This window comes from Neovison vison, chromosome 3, assembly GCF_020171115.1.
Source record: "Neovison vison isolate M4711 chromosome 3, ASM_NN_V1, whole genome shotgun sequence".
Classification (NCBI taxonomy): Eukaryota; Metazoa; Chordata; class Mammalia; order Carnivora; family Mustelidae; genus Neogale; species Neogale vison.
In genome coordinates, this window is record NC_058093.1 from 12,933,369 (window position 1) to 12,945,586 (window position 12,218).

The 12,218-nt window shown below is 43.8% G+C and overlaps 1 protein-coding gene across 5 annotated transcripts in view; it reads left to right on the plus strand.

Annotated features, from left to right (window-relative positions):
• Positions 1-12,218, plus strand: part of NIF3L1 (NGG1 interacting factor 3 like 1) — a 33,708-nt gene that overhangs the window by 15,579 nt on the left and 5,911 nt on the right. The window contains exons 1-6 of one of the 5 annotated variants that reach the window (XM_044241269.1): positions 42-57; positions 2,272-2,675; positions 3,507-3,669; positions 8,033-8,159; positions 9,947-10,085; positions 11,746-11,829. In XM_044241269.1, the coding sequence (XP_044097204.1) occupies positions 2,321-2,675; positions 3,507-3,669; positions 8,033-8,159; positions 9,947-10,085; positions 11,746-11,829 (868 nt within the window). In that variant the 5' untranslated portion in view covers positions 42-57; positions 2,272-2,320. The other 4 variants (XM_044241266.1, XM_044241268.1, XM_044241267.1 and 1 more) reach the window with 4 other exon arrangements.

The following is a 12,218-nucleotide window of genomic DNA, read 5'->3' on the forward strand; positions in this document are numbered from 1 at the left end:
GCCAGGAGGCCCTGCGCAGGACCGGAAGTAGTGAGCGCAGTTCCGGGCGGGCGTGGGGTTAGTGCTTGCTGTGGAGGTTATGAGGGTGCTTCTGGGAGGGAAGGCGGAGGAGGAGACGGGCAGGAAATTTGTGTGTAGCTTGAGGGCATAGGGCGCTAGTGGGGTAGGAGTGCCTACTCAGGAGCTTCAGGCTGGGTCTCGCCTCTTCATTGTCCCGGAAAAGGTCTGAACTGGGACTAAAATGGGGAGGTATCCGAAGTCACGGAGCAGGGTGCAGTTTGCAGGCTGTCAAGTGGTCCATACTAATGTGCTTAAAAACAAGGGCTGACACTGGGCTTTGTTCCCAGCTGTACGGTTGCATCTCGACCACACTGTAAGCGGGGCACGGGTATTTTTATTCTCGGCTGGGCGGAGCAACAGACGTTAGGAGATGGGCTACAGGCTGCGGCTCTGGGAGTCGGTCCGGTTTCAGAGTGGGCGCTGCTGCGCACCCGCTGCGCCGCCTCCCGTGGTTAATTGCGGCGTCAAGACGCGCAGCCTCGCAGTTTCCTGGTCTGTGAAATGGAGGGTGTTGTCTGTTACCTTGAAGGGCTCTTTCAGATTTAGCAGTACATCACTCAGAACTGTGGTGGGCCACTAGGGCTTTACTTTCACGCCTGCCAGATTTAGACGAGTCTGGAGAGTGGGGCGGTATCAGCACTTGGAATCCGGAGAAGGAAAGTGTGTAAGGACCTTCAGAAGATCTTCCAAGACCCCAGGCTCCAGTGGGTTTTGGAGGCTCCGCATTATTTCAAATCAGATTCTGAATAAGTACACACATGTCGTAGTAAATGTTTTTTGCTGAAAAAGTACATTTTTCTTTTTTTTTTTTAAAGATTTTATTTATTGGACACACAAGAGAGACAGTGGGAGATGCTTAACGACTGGGCCTCCCAGGCTCCCCTGAAAGAGTACATTTTTCAACAAATTTGTTAAATATTTTTGTGGAAATACTTGGTTTTGAAATTACGATTATCTGGTTAAATTTACAGTTGGCTATGCTTATCTTGTCAGTTATGCATACTATGAATGCTTTTCTTCAAAAATAGAAATGTTCCTGGATTTTTTTTTTTTTTTAAGATTTTATTTATTTAGGGGCGCCTGGGTGGCTCAGTGGGTTAAGCCGCTGCCTTCGGCTCAGGTCATGATCTCAGGGTCCTGGGATCGAGTCCCGCATCAGGCTCTCTGCTCAGCAGGGAGCCTGCTTCCCTTTCTCTCTCTCTGCCTGCCTCTCCGTCTTCTTGTGATCTCTCTCTGTCAAATAAATAAATAAAATCTTAAAAAAAAAGTTTTATTTATTTATTTGACAGACAGAGATCACAAGTAGGCAGAGAGGCAGACAGAGAGAGAGGAGGAAGCAGGCACCCCTCGGAGCAGAGAGCCTGATGGGAGGCTGGATCCCAGGACTATGGTATCATGACCTGAGCCGAAGGCAGAGGCTTTAACCCACTGAGCCATCCAGGCACCCCTGCTCCTGGATTCTAATTGGTTGAGTGTTAGTTTTGTATAGGGCCTAGACACTGAAAAGGTTTTTTGAGAAGCTTTATTTTGGAAGTTGAAGGAGTCTTGGAAGAAAGGGTGGTATTTAAAGAACTGGAGAAGGGAGGCGAGTGGTTGAAGCAGGAGTGGGGAGAACAAGAATCAGGGCTTCTGTGAGGTTCAGGAAGTAGGGATGAACATTTGGTGTATTACGTACCAAGCTCATGCTAGGTGACTTATACATATTAATTCATTTGCTCCTGTGAATGGCCTCTGATGTAGGTTATAGTGTCTCCCATTTTGTAAATGCGAAAATAACCTCAGGTTAAATGAGTTACCTAAGATACCGCATGATGATAAGTGGCAGAATTAGTATTTGAACCCAGGAATATGTGACTACAGCTCATATATATATATATAAAGATTATTTATTTATTTATTTGACAGACAGAGATCCCAAGTAGGCAGAGAGGCAGGCAGAGAGAGAGGAGGAAGCAGGCTCCCTGCTGAGCAGAGAGCCCGATGTGGGGCTTGATCCCAGGACCCTGAGATCATGACCCAAGCTGAAGGCAGAGGCCTCAACCCACTGAGCCACCCAGGCGCCCCTGTGACTACAGCTCTTTTGCTCCTTTGCTTTGCTCCCTTGAAGGTCCAGGCCTAAAGTGTGTCTGTATACCATTTTCTGTGTTTTGACTTCAGATACTCAGTTTTGCCTGATTTCTGTATGTTGTCATCTGTACGCCTCATTCGCAGAATAGTCCGGCTTGTTCATTCCCCAGTCTGCAATCCTTCCCGCTCCTTCATGGATTTGAAGGTGCTCGTTTCTTCCTTGAATGACTTTGCATCCCTCTCACTTGCTGAGAGTTGGGACAATGTTGGGCTACTGGTGGAACCAAGCCCACCACACACCGTACACACTCTCTTTCTTACCATTGACTTGACCGAGCAAGTAATGGAGGAGGCACTGCAGAAGAAGGTGGATCTCATTCTCTCCTACCACCCACCCATCTTCCAACCCCTGAAGCGTATAACCTGGAAAACCTGGAAGGAGCGCCTGGTGATCCGGGCTCTGGAAAACAGAGTCGGGATTTACTCTCCTCACACAGCCTATGATGCTTCACCCCAGGGAGTCAACAGCTGGTTGGCTAAAGGGCTAGGTGAGAAGCCTCTTATTTCTTCCTGTTTACTATTTTCCCTACAAATGCTTTGAAATTTTAGAATGTCTTTCCAAAAGAATTTTAACCGCTTTAGCTGTGGGTACCATGATTTTATTTTTATATATTTAAAAATAATGTGGAATCTGGCAACCGTATTTGATAAATGAAATTTTTGTCCTTAATGAATACGGAAAGCATAGGCAATCTTCATTGCTGGATTGAGCTTGGGGGGTCCTCACTCAAGTGTCACAGTGCCTGGCACCCGGAAGTTTGAGAAGTGCTTGTTAAATTGAGTCCAGAGCTTAGGCCTCTGCACAATATACTGCGTGCGTCAGTTAAACAGACCTCAGAGTTTTATTGAATGCTTACTCCTGCCCAGTACAATGAAGGACTTTAGCCTATGCGTTTTAGTTTTACTTTTAGTAAGTTACTTTAGTTTACTCGTTTGGGGCTGAAGCTTTTATGATTGTATAACCTGGATTAATGTGGCCAAGTAGGCTGTGAGCATTTGCAACCAGAATGATGGTTTACATGAATAAATTTAAGAAGCAGTCACAAATTCCGTATATCCTCTAAGTATTCATGAGTCAAGTTTTTGTGTTAAGAGTCTAATGGAAAATAATTCTGAAAACAAATTGGTTTTGTATGTACAAAATCCTACATTATGGCGATTTAGTATATAGGATTTAGGTGTATATGTAAGAGATATGTGTGCATGTGTGTTACATAAGAGTCTGAGAATTGATCTTTAAAAACTCATTTCCTTAAAAATTTTGCTCATAACAGTTTATCTTTTTAATTAAAACACACACCCACCATTTTTTTCCCTAGGAGTTTGCACCTCCAGGCCCATACATCCTTCCAAAGCTCCCACCTACCCCACAGCGGGGACGCACAGGGTCGAATTCAGTGTTAATGGCACGGAAGACCTGGACAAAGTCATTTCTGTAGTGAAAGATATTACAGATGTTTCTGTCACTTCTTTTTCTACAAGGTACGATATATTTTTCTCCTTTTTTATGTATATTTATCTGTATGGCTCTTCCTTATAAATTCTATAACCCTGCTATTTAGATCTATTTTCCCCCAGAGTGGGTTTCTAGGGCAGCACACTTCTCATCTGCATGTGGGTGTTCCACGGGGTCTTTTCAAAACAGTAAAAATGACATAGAAAACACTGTTTTCTATGTGGGAGGGACTGTGCTACACCCTTTTGCTTATAATATTTCTAATCCTCCTGATAACGTTGAAAGGTGGTTTTTTACCTGAGAGTATATAGATAAACCCTATTGATAACACCGATTACATGGATTTACTTTCAGTTTCTAGTAAAAGTGATTCCCAGGCACTTTTTTTTTTAAAGATTTTATTTATTTGACAGACAAAGATCACAAGTAGGCAGAGAAGCAGGCATAGAGAGGAGGAAGCAGGCTCCCCGCTGAGCAGAGAGCCCGATGTGGGGCGATCCCAGGACTGTGAGATCATGACCTGAGCCGAAGGCAGAGGCTTAACCCACTGAGCTACCCAGGTGCCCCTCCCAAGCACTTTTTAAATTTTATTTATTTTTGGGCATCTGGGTGGCTCAGTCCATTAAGCATCTGCCTTTGGCTCAGGTCATGATCTCAGGGTCTTAGGATCGAGCCCTGCATTGGGCTCCCTGCTCAGTGGGGAGCCTGCTTCTCCCTCTCCTACTCCCCCTGCTTGTGTTCCCTCTCTTGCTGTGTCTCTCTTTGTCAAACAATAAATAAAATCTTAAAAAAAAAGAAAAGTCTCTTATGGTTTGCCGCCTTCTCTGTTTTCATCTTATTTTATTTTTCCTTCCCTTCCCCTGTGTTCATCTGTTTTGTTTCTAAAATTCTACATACGAGTGAAATCATACGGTATTTGTCTTCTCTTATTTTGCTTAGCATAATACTCTAGTTCATCTACATAGGTACAAATGGCAAGATTTCATTATTTTTGATGGCCGAGTAATAGTCCATTATATATATGTACCATGTTTTCTTTATCCATTTATTTGTTGATGGACATCTCGCCTCTTTCTGCATTTTGGCTATTGTGGACACTGCTGCTATAAACACTGGGGTACATGTACCACTTCCAATCACTATGTTTCTATCCTTTAGATAAATACCTAGTAGTGCAATTGCTGGGTTGTAGGGGAGTTCTATTTTTAAGTTTCTGAGGAACTGGGTACTATTTTCCAGAGTGGCTGCACCCAGTTTGCATTCACAACAACAGTGCAAGAGGGTTCCCCTTTCTCCCAAGTCCTCCTGAATACTTTAAAGGGAAAAACAAACAGACCATTCAGGTGTCTCTTATAAGGCCAATCATTTATTTAGGGCAGAGATACCAAAATGGTGCCTCATAGAAGGTTTCCTTTGAAGCTAATTTATCCTCATGCCTTTTGAAACATGTTAAAAGACAAGTTATACAAAGCTGGAACTTAGTAATTGTTTAACAAACAAAAGTAAAGGGGCGCTTGGGTGGCTCAGCGGGTTAAACCTCTGCCTTCAGCTCAGGTCATGATCTCAGGGTCCTGGGATCGAGCCCCGCATCGGGCTCTCTGCTCAGCGGGGAACCTGCTCCTCCTCTCTCTCTCTCTGCCTGCCTCTCTGCCTACTTGTGATCTCTGTCAAATAAATAAATAACTAAAATCTTAAAAAAAAAATAAAGATTTTAATAAAATGGAAATCTCTATCAGGCTACAACAAAAAGTGATTCTTTCATAAGTGGTTTGGTTTTGTTTTGTTTTTAAAGATTTTATTTATCTGAGGGAGAATGAGCAAGCATGTTTGTGCACACACAAGCGAGGCGGGGCAGAGGGAGTGGGAGATAAGCGGACTCCTTGCCAACCAGGGAGCCCAATGTGGGGCTCAATCCCAGGATCATGAAATCATGACCTGGGCCAAAGTCAGATGCTTAATCAACAGCCAACCAGGTGCCTCTTAAGAGAGGTTTTTAAGTGTAGACCTTTTATAATTGAAAATGTTTTTTAATAGTGTTGAGGAATTTAAAGACTCTCAAGAGAAATTATAGGACTTAATAGATTCCAATAATGGCAGTCTTGTACCTTATTGAAATACTGTGTAAGTACTGATATTAAAAACAGTGATACAAATAAAGAAAATTTCAAACAATACAGAAGTCCTCCTTGCAAATGATCTTTTCCCTGTTTTCCCTGTTTTCAGGGATCTGAAGAAATGTATCGTTTTTTGGTTGTTTTCCCCCATTTAATTAAATGATATGCTGTATTTGTCTTTCTTATTAGCAGGGTGTCTTAGAGATCATCCCATATAGTTCTAGAAGAGCTCTTTGCCTGATATGTAATGTTTCTTATTTTAGATGTACCGGGTTTCTTTAAGCATTCTTCTTCCTAACTGATGAGCCCCCACCCCCAACTGATGCACATTTGGTGTTAGTTTTTTCCTGTTACAGGTAATATCTGGGTTTTACCTGGGGTTTACCATTAGATTGGGGTCCAGGCAGTTTTTCCTTTTTCTTCCAAACTCCACAGATGATTCTAGTGTTGACAACTACTCTTCCAGATTCTTTTTAAATTTTATTTAATTAATTAATTTATTTATTTGACAGAGATCACGAGTAGGCAGAGAGTCAGACGGGGGGTGGGGGGAAAGCAGACACCCTGCTGAGCAGAGAGTCTGACTCGGGGCTCGATTCCAGGACCCTGAGATCATGACCTGAGCCGGAAGCAGAGGCTTTAACCCACTGAGCCACCCAGGCACCCCCCTCTCCAGATTCTTTTAAGGTGTCTTTTAGTTCTAGACTTCTGTGATTATATTTAGAGTTTACGGTTAAATAGAGAACTTTCCTGATGCCAGTCTTTTTGGAGAGGCTCTATTTGGCATTGCTTTTCAGAGGGTGACTCAGGGAGCCCCTACATCAATGTTAATGGGATGCTTATGAAAAATGCATATTTTTGGTTTTTCATTTTAGATCTATGTAACTAGAATAGAGTTTGCTTGAAAATCTGTCCCGGAGAATCTTGTATTCAGTGATATTTGAAAGTTAACTTCCGTAGGGCCTTAAAAAAATGCAGTTTGCTGTAGTCCCATTCATAGAAGTTCTTTTTCACTGGATCTGTAGAAGAGTCCAGCAGCTATCATTTTAAGAAGGTAGCAGATTGCTGATGCACACCTGGAATTAAGAGTAGTTCTGTAACAGGGCCCCTGGAAGGCTCAGTAGGTTAAGCATCTGCCTTTGGCTCAGGTCATGATTCCGGGGTCTTAGGATCAAGCCCTGCATCAGGCTCCCTGCTCAGTGGAGAGTCTGCTTTGCTTCTTCCTCTCCAGCTTCTCCTGCTCTGTGCTGCTTCTCTCTCTCTCTCTCTCTCTCTGCCTCTGAAATAAAATTTTAAAAAAACAATAGTTCTGTAACAATGGTTTCAAAATGAAGTCCCTGGGTCAGCAACATCAGCATCACCTGGAACTTGTTAGAAAGGTACATTCTCAGATCACAACCTACAACTGCTGAATCTGGGAGGTAGAGCTCAGCAATCTGTGTTTTATTAAGTCTACAGGGAGATTTTGTGGTGCCTGGGTTGCATCTGACTCTTGGTTTCCGCTCAGGTGGTGATCTCAGGGTCATGAGAGTAAGCCCCGTGTTGGGATCTGCACTGAACACAGAGGCTGCTTGAGATTCTCCCTCCCTCTTCTTCTCTCTCTCTCACATAAATGAATCTTTAAAAAAGAAGTTTACAAGAAGATTTTGATGCATACAGAAGTTTTTTGTGTTTTTTTTTAAAGATTTTATTTATTTATTTGACAGAGAGATCACAAGTAGGCAGAGAGGCAGGCAGAGAGAGAGGAGGAAGCAGGCTCCCTGCTGAGCAGAGAGCCCGAGTGGGGCTCGATCCCAGGACCCTGAGATCATGACTTGAGACGAGGGCAGAGGCTTAACCCTCTGAGCCACCCAGGCACCCCTGATGCATATGGAAGTTTGAGAAATACTGTTCTAGAAAATAGTTTGGTTTGGGATTGAATCTTAAATTTCATGGAATCTAATCTCTTTTACAGGAGTTGTAAAATGGATTGTTTAAAAATACATTTCATGGGGCCCCTGGGTGGCTCGGGCGGTTAAGTGCCTGGTTAAGCATCTGACTCTTGATTTCCCCTCAGGTCATGATCTTAGAGTTACGACACTGAGCCTCTTGGCAGCAAAGTCCAAGCTCAGCCCAAAGTCTGTTTGGGATTCTCCCTCCCTCTCCCTCTGTCCCTTTTGTGAGCATGTGCTTGTGCGTGTCCTCTCTCAAATAAATAAATAAAATCTTTACGAAAAATAAAATACATTTCACTTACTTTATCCTAAAAGAGCAAGTGATTTTTCTTCTTTTATAGGACTGATGAGGAGGAGCAAACACGGGTTAGTCTGAATTGTAGTCAGGAGGCCTTGATGCAAGTGGTGGCTTTTCTTTCACAGAGCAGACAGTTCTATCAGAAGACCGAAATTCTGTCACTGGAGAAGGTAATAAAAATACATTACTGTGCATTTTTGTTTGACAGTTTCATTTGTAGATCGTTAGATCGACAGGCTATGGTAACTGTTACTTAAAGAAGCACAAGGTGGTATAGAGTGCGTAAAGCATCCTGGGGAAAAAAAATTGAGAAAGGGAGACATGCCAGGAGTAGAAAACTGTTGGTAGATGTTTCGGTCCATTTGGGCTGCTCTGACAAAATACCCCAGACTGGATAGCTTATGAACAACAGAAATTTTGCTTCTCGCAGTTCTGGAGGCTAGAAGTCCAGGATAGCAGTACCAACAGATTTGGAGTGGTGGCTGGTGAGGGCCTACCTCCTGGTTCATCAGCGGCGCCTTCTCTCTGCGTTCTCACATGAAAGGAAGGACTCGGAGTACCTCTTGGAGCACTATTGTATAAGCGAATCGCATCATGTGGGCTCCCCACTTAAGACTTAAGTACCCCCCAAATTCCTCCTCATAGGGCTCCACCTCCTAATACCATCACCTTTGGGCGTTAGGATTTCAACATTTGAATTTGTGTGGGGGCAGAAACATTTGGGTCACAGCAGTGCAGGACTTAAAAAAAAAAATTCTGATGTGGGGGCACCTGGGTGGCTCAGTCCATTAAGTGTCCAACTCTTGCTTTTGATTCGGGTCATGATCTCAGGGTCATGAGGTACGGCTCCACACTGGGTGTGGATCCTGCTCAAGAACCCCCCCCCAACTCATATATCCACGCTCTCTCAGAAAAAAAAAAAAAGAAATTAAATAATATAAAATAATTTTTAAAATTCTGGTTGTTGTTGTTTTTTTTTTTTAAGATTAAAAAATTTTATTTAGTTGAGAGAGCAAGAGAGAGCTCACAAGCAGGGTGAGAGGCAGAGGGAGAAGCAGACTCCCCACTGAACAGGGAGCTGGATGCAAGGTTCGATTCCAGGACTCCAGGATCATGACCTGGACTAAAGGCAGGTGCTTAACTGACTGAGCCATCCAGATGCCCCTGAAGTTTCTGTTTTTTATCATTAAGTGCGGTTGACACCCAGTATTACAGAGCACTACTTTCTAGGGTTAGAGACTCAGTTACAGGTTCCCAGGTTCTATCTCTCTTTTTTTTTTTAAGATTTTATTTATTTATTTGACAGATAGAGGTCACAAGTAGGCAGAGAGGCAGGCAGAGAGAGAAGGGGAAGCAGGCTCCCCGCTGAGCAGAGAGCCCAATGTGGGGCTCGATCCCAGAATCCTGGGATCATGACCTGAGCCGAAGGCAGAGGCTTGAACCCACTGAGCCACCCAGGCGCCCCCCAGGTTCTATCTCTTTTATACTCTCCGCCTTTACCATTTTATTTGCTCCTTTAACCTGATTGCTGTTTGTATAATGATTCCTATATCTTGATTTTTTAGCTCAGAATGCTTTCTTAATGTAAAAAGTTAAAAAACCCACATTTCCAGGGACTCTCTGACATTTTCCTCTTAATGGATCCCACAGGTACTTCAGTATATACAGTTACTGACCTTATTCCCTGTATCACCCTTTATTTATTTTTATTTTTTAGAGACCGCGTGAACACCTGTGAGAGCAGGGGTTGGAGGGAGGGGCAGAGAGAGGGAGAGGGAGAGAATTTGCCTTTCCAGAAGTCTGAGCTTGTAGAAGTCAGAGAATGTCTTTGTCAGGTTTCCATCCCCAGGCTTTAGCCTGGTGCTGACATACTAAGTGTGCATGTTTTCTTCTCATCACGTGCTGTTTGTTTACTAGGCGAAGATGAGCAGTTTTTCTAACTTCTGTTTCTCCTCAGCCTCTGCTCCTGCATGCTGGAATGGGACGGTTATGCACACTGGATGAATCTGTTTCCTTGGCTACCATGATTGAGCGAATCAAGAGGCACCTTAAACTACCTCATGTTCGCCTTGCTCTTGGAGTAGGAAGAACCTTAGGTAAATATGTACCACTTATTTGTCCGGTGCATTTACTAATGTAGTATTATGTAGTATTTGGGCAAAAGTTGAAGTTCTTGGTTATATTAATAGAAGTGACAGGAAACATGTTAGTTCATGGGAGATGACTGGTTTCTTTTATCAGTCAGGGTAGACTAGATGATGCTGTGGCAAACCTCTTACTGTCAAACAAGATTTATGTCTCTCTCGTTATGACCATTACTTTAAACTTTGCTTGGCATTTTACTTAACTGTGTTTCATCTAGTTCTTTTTCTGAGGTTACGTCTTGTTCTTTCATTGGGAATTTATTCCTCAGTCTTCTCGTTTTGCTTGACTTTCTGTGTTCATTTCTATGAATTAGGTGGAACAGCTGCTTCTAACCTTGAAGGGATGGTCTTGTGTATGACCATCCCTGTGTAGGCTGTGTGTGCTCAGTGGCTTTGGCTGGGTGGAGCGGTGTCGGGCATGGGCTTGGAGTCCCAGGGCACTCTCTGTTGGGGCTGTCCTAATGGGATGGCAGGAGCTAAAGTGGGCATGGACTGGGACGGTCCTGAGGCTCTCAGAGAATGCCCTGACAGGACAGCTGTAGGTGAAGTGGGTGCACCCTGGGGTGTCCCTCGGCTCTCGGTGTAGAGGACATCCCAACTGGGTATCTGAAGCAGAAGTGGGTGTAAAGCTAGTGTCCCAGGGTGCTCTGTGCAGGGGGTGCCTCAGAGGGGCAGCTGGAGCGGCGGTGGTGCATGGGCTGGGGAGGTCCCAAGGGGCTTTATGCAGTGGGCACCCTGGCAGGACAGCTGTAGCTGAAGTGGGTACAGGCCTGGGGATCCTGGGACTTTCCATGCAGAGGGTGCCCTCCGCCACTCTTTTAAAGCACCCCTAGGAGTGCCTGTGTGGCTCAGTCAGTTAAGCATCTGACTCTAGATTTCGGCTCAGGTCATGATCTCAGGGTCCTGGGATGGAGTCCTGTGTCAGGCTCCCTGTTCAGTGGGGGATGTGCTTGAGGATTCTCTCTCCCTCCGCCCCAACCCTGCACATACGTGCATGCACTCTCTCTCTTTCAAATCAGTAAATCTAAAATACCTCTAATGGAGTGACCACTAATGAAGTATCCATTCTAGAATCCTTAAGGGTGAAATACTTGTGGATTTGGGCTTCAAAGCTTCTGTCGTTTTACTCTTCAACTCTTCAAAGGTTGTTCTTTTAGAGTAAATCTATTTAAAAATATATGTCAGATCAATTTGGTAGCATTCCTTTAAGTAGCTGTTTTGGTTCCTCACTAGAGAACAGTGACAGTACCTGCTACCTCTCACTGTTGCCCGGAAACCCAGGAGAGGTCACTTTACCTTGCAGCAGGGACAAAGCCTCGAGCCGCGCAGTTAGCACTGTTCAGCGGTGCCTTACGTGGGCTTGTGCAGCTGCGTACGTCTGAAGAAATAACAGCCCTGTGTTGGGTTATTTATGCAATATCAAAAAATAATCTGCTTGTTTCTGTGAAGACATGTTTTGTTGCTTTTTAAAACTCAGTAAGCAAAGTTCTTGTACCGGTGGTGAGACCAGAACTGAAGTCTGCATTATGTGAAGGATTCTTGGTGCAAATTACAATGTTAACATGAAGGGGAATTGTAACGTATTGGTCTTCTTGTTTCTTTTATTTTGAAGAGTCTCCAGTCAAAGTTGTGGCCCTGTGCGCTGGTTCTGGAAGCAAAGTGCTGCAGGGGACGGAGGCCGACCTTTACCTCACAGGTAGGACAGCCTTTGGGTCTCTTTTTCTTTTCATGTGTGTATCCTTCCCCAAACTTGGTTTGTTTTATGAGATAAAACATAGATTTTAGAACAGCACTTGGTAGATAAATGGATTTAATAACTATTGTTTGAACCTGAACTAAACAGGAACTACACTGAAATTGGAGACAGGCCATATTTTTTGTACAGGGGAAAAAATCATTTAGCAATTTATTATTAGATTATATAAAAGATTGATTGATGTTGAGCATTTATTTAGCCTGTCTTCTTTCCTACACATGATTCATGTCAGGTAATAGGACACTTTCTACCCTCCCACCTTAGCCAGAAAATGGTTCTTGCTCAGCCCTACAGCCCGTCATTAGCTCCTACCAGCTCTAGCTGCAGAA